General features: G+C 36.6%; 1 protein-coding gene across 2 annotated transcripts in view; it reads right to left on the minus strand.

Annotated features, from left to right (window-relative positions):
* The window catches only part of LOC106874542 (ras-related protein Rab-18A), a 50,819-nt gene that overhangs the window by 3,641 nt on the left and 40,946 nt on the right, over nucleotides 1-6,232 (minus strand). For both annotated transcript variants that reach the window (XM_014922309.2, XM_014922310.2), the window contains one exon: nucleotides 2,146-2,271. In XM_014922309.2, the coding sequence (XP_014777795.1) occupies nucleotides 2,146-2,271 (126 nt within the window). The remainder of the gene's footprint in view (nucleotides 1-2,145; nucleotides 2,272-6,232) is intronic.

The following is a 6,232-nucleotide window of genomic DNA, read 5'->3' on the forward strand; positions in this document are numbered from 1 at the left end:
TTTTCGAGCGAGATCGTTGCCAGTGCCCCTGGACTGGCTCTTGTGTGGGTGGCACATAAAATACACCATTTTGAGCGTGGTCGTTGCCAGTACCGCCTGACTGGCGTTCGTGCGGGTGACACGTAAAAGCACCCACTACACTCTCTGAGTGGTTGGCATTAGGAAGGGCATCCAGCTGTAGAAACTCTGCCAAATCAGATTGGAGGCTGGTATTGCCATCCGGTTTCACCAGTCCTCAGTCAAATCGTCCAACCCATGCTAGCATGGAAAGCGGACGTTAAACAATGATGATGATGAGAATGATTACGTTGAAATACAGAACAAGAAGGGTGGTTAAGTGTAATTCAATTTAGTGGCCAAGTGGTAAGAAGTTTGCTTCCCAACTACATAGTTCCAGGTTCAGTCACACTGCATGGCACCTTGGGCAAATGCTTTGTACTATAGCTCCAGGCCAACCAAAGTCTTGTGAATAGACCTGGTAGATAGAAACTAAAAGAAGCCCATCATATATTACAATCTGAACTCACAACAATAAGTTACTAGTTCTACAATACCTGTGGACAGGTAATTTACTTCCTATCTTGTGAATTTTCAATTGTTTACAGTATACGTTTGAATAGGTACAATAAGTTTGCATTTTGGGGTAAATTAGTTAAAACTTACAGGTGTAATTTCAGGCAAGCAAAAATTTGAAAACAAGAAAAGGGTTTCAGGGCTATTAAAATTAAATGCACCAAATAATGCTGAGACATAAAACCCAGTTCAAGTTTGACATCCAAGCAGAGACTGGACATAAGTGACAGGTCTTTGTAGAAGACATTACTACCTGCTTTTATATCAAGTTGATGCAGGTAATTTATCCCGCCCCACCTCCGACTTTTAGTTCATGCAGTTGGAAAAAACCGCATCATTTATGGGATAACCCAATATATTGTGATGTTTTTAGATTCTGAGTTCAAATTCCACTGAGGTCGATTTTGCCTTTCATCCTTTCAGAGTCAATAAATTAAGTACCAGTTGCATACTAGGATTGATCTAATCAACTGGTCCCCTCCCAAAAAATTTTGGGCCTTGTGCCTAGAGTAGAAAAGAATATATTGTGAATTTTGCACATTCTCACAATTCAAAAACTAAGCAGTGTTGATGCCATTACAATGCTGCCACTTAATGGTTTAGTGACTAAACCATTCTACTTTGCAATATCAGTTTGGACACGAGGTGGTAAGCTGGTAGACTTGTTAACATGCTAGGCAAAATACTTCATGACATTTCATCCATCTTTAAGTTTTGAGTTTGAATTCCACTGAAGTCAAAACTTTGCCTTTCATCCTTTCAGAGTTGATAAAATAGGTACCTGTTGAGCACTGGGGTTGATGCAACTGACTGATCTCCTCTCTTGAAAGTGCTGACTATGTGCCAAAACATAAAACCAATATTAATTTGGACAAAATTATCAATGCTTCCAGTGAAAACTAACACTTACATTGACTGATTGTTAATCACAATAATAATGCAATCTGCAATGTTTGAAGACTAATACGTCAGTGATTGTATCATTATTTGATTTATGATGTCCTGTTGATTTATTACATGATTTACATTTCTGAGGAAAATAGCCCTTTTCCTTACACTTGTGACACATAGCATTTTCTGTAGTCACTACTCCTTACAAAGAAAAAAAGAGAAAAATTCTGGGAATCAGTTACTGAAATAGTATCCTGTTTGGTGTGTTCTTTTGTAACTGTAATAATATTTACAAAGATACAATAGTCATAAATGCTTTATTTTTTTTTTTTATAGCTATATATATATATATATATATATATATATATAGGCAAGCCAGAGAAAGTTAAAGTTTAACTCAAAATTCAGTTATGTTAAGCAGACAAGAGCTGAATTTTTCCAGTTGGATGCCAGTCTATTACAAGTTAACACTTCCTATATCTTGGTGGTCCAAGATATATAAGTGGTGAGGATATATTTCCAATCTAGACAATTTTGGTATCCATTTTTAGTATGATAGGGAAATCAAAGAGATAAAAAAAAGTACAGAGATGTGATATATGATATATAAAGTAACAAAATGACAGAACAACAGATTTCAATATACACACAAAAGAGATAGAGAGAGAGAGTTAGACAGACCTTTTCAACAAGTTCTTCAAATGCACATTGAACACCTTCTCTTGTCTTTGCACTTGCTTCAATAAACAGCATGTGGTGTTTGCGGGCAAACTTTAAACCTTCTTCTTTGCTTACTTCTCTCCTTTCCTGAAACAAATACATTAAGAAAAGTTACTACTATCAGATGATACAAAGAATAAGTTACACCCCAAGGCACAACAAATACAAAAAAATGGTGAAGGAAGAAAATAAAGAAAACAATTTATAATTGGCTAAGTTTGGAATTTGTCAAGTTGAGTGTTTGGCTTTCCCATTATGGTGAATTGTTTAAGCCTGGATAGTGGAAGTTGGTTGCCAAACTTAAGTGATATGCCTCATCATTTTAACTGACAAAGGAATACTGACTACAGCTATTTATGGGGCATTAGTCTATATTCATATACACCAAAGTACAATAGCAGACAATTTTCTAAAATTTCCATTATCATGGACAATCAAGCAGTGGAAGTACTGGCAAATTTATAATTTTTTGATCAGCTATAAGTAGTTCAAACCTAAATCATACCCATATTCAACTGTTCCAGAGTTATCAAACTGTTACATCACAAGCAGGCAAACAGCAGCACTGACATAAAAATATAGTGCAAATAGAGGATAAAGAAGAACTTCTAGGTAGTGATGGAGAAAGTAGAAAGCTAGAGATAAACAAAAGTAGTTATATATTAGACTATAAAAAGTTAAGTCGCACAGGGAAAAATGACACATTATAAAGATACATGAAAAATGCTGTATTAATTACACACACATCCAAAACATGCCATCATGGAAAAAAAGAAACATTAAACTAACAAAGGTGATAAAAACCAGCCAACGAATGAGATTCCTACAAATAAATGTTGTTGTCAAAAGACATCACACACAGACAAATCAGTGTGTGTGTGTGTTATATTGTTAACATGATTTTAAAAATGTCAAATGACCACTTGGTCTTTTTGGTTACACACACACACACAAATCAGCATATCTACAATCACGTGCAAGTAAACGATAAGTGATGAGAAAGGTTGAAACTTCACACATCCAGCAGGTGACATCTGAAAATGTGGAGAACGTGAAGATAGAAGATGGTATTTTCACTGATATGTTAAAAATCAAATGCGTTTGACAAATTAACAAATTAAAGAATGTGTCACAAAGTAACCAATACTTGTATGTAACTAATACAGCCATGTGTCACAGAAAACAGAACTTTTAGGTAAGTACACAACAACTAACACCAATAAAACTAACACAGCCATATCATTTAGAAATTATTTGACAATGTTATATTTCCAATCAATGAAAATATAATACACTTGAAAGATTTCAATAATGTCTTTTGGTTGTTATTTGTTATTCTTTTTTTTTTTTTGTTACTTCTTTTTCCAAGCATACAGCTCTTCCCCTCCTCTCAATTCTCAAACTATTAATTGGCTCAGTGGAAAGATGAGGCTTATTCCAGTTTCAACTTCAGCAGGTATCTTAACATCTGCAAGAGACTGGCAGCTACTGGTGGATCTTGAGCGTCAGCTGAAGTTCCCTGGCCACATTGCAGTCACCACCCTGCAACCAGACATTGTCCTCATGTTTGAGCCCACCAAACAAGTGGTGCTACTGGAGCTTACTGTCCCGTTGGAAGAAGCTTTTGAAAGAAAGCTCTCCAAGCACACGGGTCTGGTGAGTGACTACCAGCAGGCTGGCTGGAGAGCAAGGTGTCTCCCAGGAGAGGTTAGATGCAGGGGTTTCACAGCCTGTTCCCTGACCAGAGCCTTCAGCAGTTTGGGCATCAAGGGAGTGAGAAGGAGGAAGGCCATCCGCAGTACCACTGATGCGGCAGAGAGGTCCTCAAGATGGCTGTGGATCAAAGGAGGAGAGCCATGGGGTAGCTAGCTGGTCATCTGGACTGAAGTTGGGGTTTGATCAGTCCCAGCTGGGTTACCTGGAGGAGGGTGTATAATGTTGAAAGATCTGAAACAACCAATGATACCAGGCACATCACTAAAGATGTATCCAGATGCATCAGTCATTGTTGTATGCACACAACAATATAACTGAGGCACTTCCTTCTCCACACCATTACTGGATAAGGTATTATCTTCAAGCAAACAACCAAATGGCATTCTTTTACTTTCGTCAGATTGATTGATTATAGCTCTGCTTGGTCAGAGCTAGCAAAGAAGTAAGCCTGAATGAGCAACATGGCAACTGAAACAGACAACATCAATGAGAGCAATAGCAACAGTAAGAAGAACATTGATAGCGACAACAGATGAATATTTCTATACAACCAATCAATTGTGGAAAGATGAGCAGCAAAAAAAAAAAGCAAAGAATATAAAAATATTTATGATAGAATAGGAAAAAAAGGGGAAAGAAGGAATGGTAAATAAGAAAAGAATGCAAATGTAGAAACAAAGAACAAAAATTGCAGGAGTTTCAGAAGGAAAATGGTGGGGATGGAGTGATTAAAAAGAAAAAAAAAATGTAAAAAAAAGAGGAATTAGAAAGGAAGGAAAGAATCAATGTTAAAAAAGAAGAAATGAATAAAAAAGAAAGAATAAAAGAGAAGAAATAGACTGAAGGAACAAAAGATCTAGGAAAAAATGACAAATATGAGAAATTCAGGAAAACAAATGTATAAATCAACTCCAATATTATTCAGCTCCTAGAAACCAAAATTTCAAATGTTCTTCATTCGATTGATTCAGGATAAGAAACCCCCAGCCCCACAATTAATTACATAACGGAGGTTTCAGCCTCAAATTAGTTGTAAATTTTCAAGTAAAGTAAGCTCTCATTTCAATTTAAATCCCAGTTTGAAACCATTTTCACTTTGCTTATGTTTCAGAGAATTGCTTGAAATGATTAAACTTTACACCTAACTGAAGGAGGCAACTAAGAATTCCTGTGATATAAGCTTGGTGGTTGCTGTTGTTTAGCTACAAGTCAACTCTGAAAGATCAAAAGCATTTTAACTAAGGCTATGATTATGTACCATTCCTCACTTACTTTTATTTTGCTATATAATATTTCCTTCTTTTCTTAAAAAGGTTAAGTATGATTGGAGGGAGATTTGGTTGCTATTTCTAGCAAACTGAAAACCATGTAATTAGACAGTATGACTTAGTCAATCCATACCAGGATGGAAAGTAGACATAAAATGATGATGATGATTAAAATACCCCATACAAAGAAAATATGTGTGCTACTGCTTTAAAGTATCTTGTGTGACAAAAATTTGTTTCTATGACTGTTATACCTGCGTGAGTATGTGTGTATGAAAAACTTCATTGTGCTTAAAATGCACTTCCAGGAAAGTATGTACAGTGTTATTTCTTTACTACCCACAAGGGGCTACACACAGAGGGGACAAACAAAGACAGACAAACGGATTAAGTCGATTATATCGACCCCAGTGCGTAACTGGTACTTATTTAATCGACCCCGAAAAGATGAAAGGCAAAGTCGACCTTGGCGGAATTTGAACTCAGAACGTAGCGGCAGACGAAATACCGCTAAGCATTTCGCCCGGCGTGCTAACGTTTCTGCCAGCTCGTCGCCTTTTGTATGTACAGTGTAGTATGTACAGTGTGTACAGTGTAGTACATGTAGTATGTACAGTGTAGTACATGAATGTTCATATTTTAATAATGATATTATTAGATTTATAGCAGCAGAATTAATAAACCTCAGTGAAGTTAATGATACTCTCTCTCTTTACTCTTTTACTTGTTTCAGTCATTTGACTGAGCACCGCCTTTAGTCGAACAAATCGACCCCAGGACTTATTCTTTGGAAGCCTAGTACTTATTCTATCGGTCTCTTTTGCCGAACTGCTAAGTTACGGGGACGTAAACACACCACCATCGGTTGTCAAGCGATGTTGGGGGGGACAAACACAGACACACATACATATATATATATACTAGCAGTATAACCCGACCTTGTCCGGGTGTGACTTATTATGCCATGTACAATAAGTCTTGCTAGCTGAAAATCAACTAAAAAAGAAAGCCTTACAACGAAAAAACCCTTATGATGTAAATATGTTCATAATTCAAAAGACGAT

Source organism: Octopus bimaculoides, chromosome 10 (assembly GCF_001194135.2).
Source record: "Octopus bimaculoides isolate UCB-OBI-ISO-001 chromosome 10, ASM119413v2, whole genome shotgun sequence".
Lineage (NCBI taxonomy): Eukaryota > Metazoa > Mollusca > Cephalopoda > Octopoda > Octopodidae > Octopus > Octopus bimaculoides.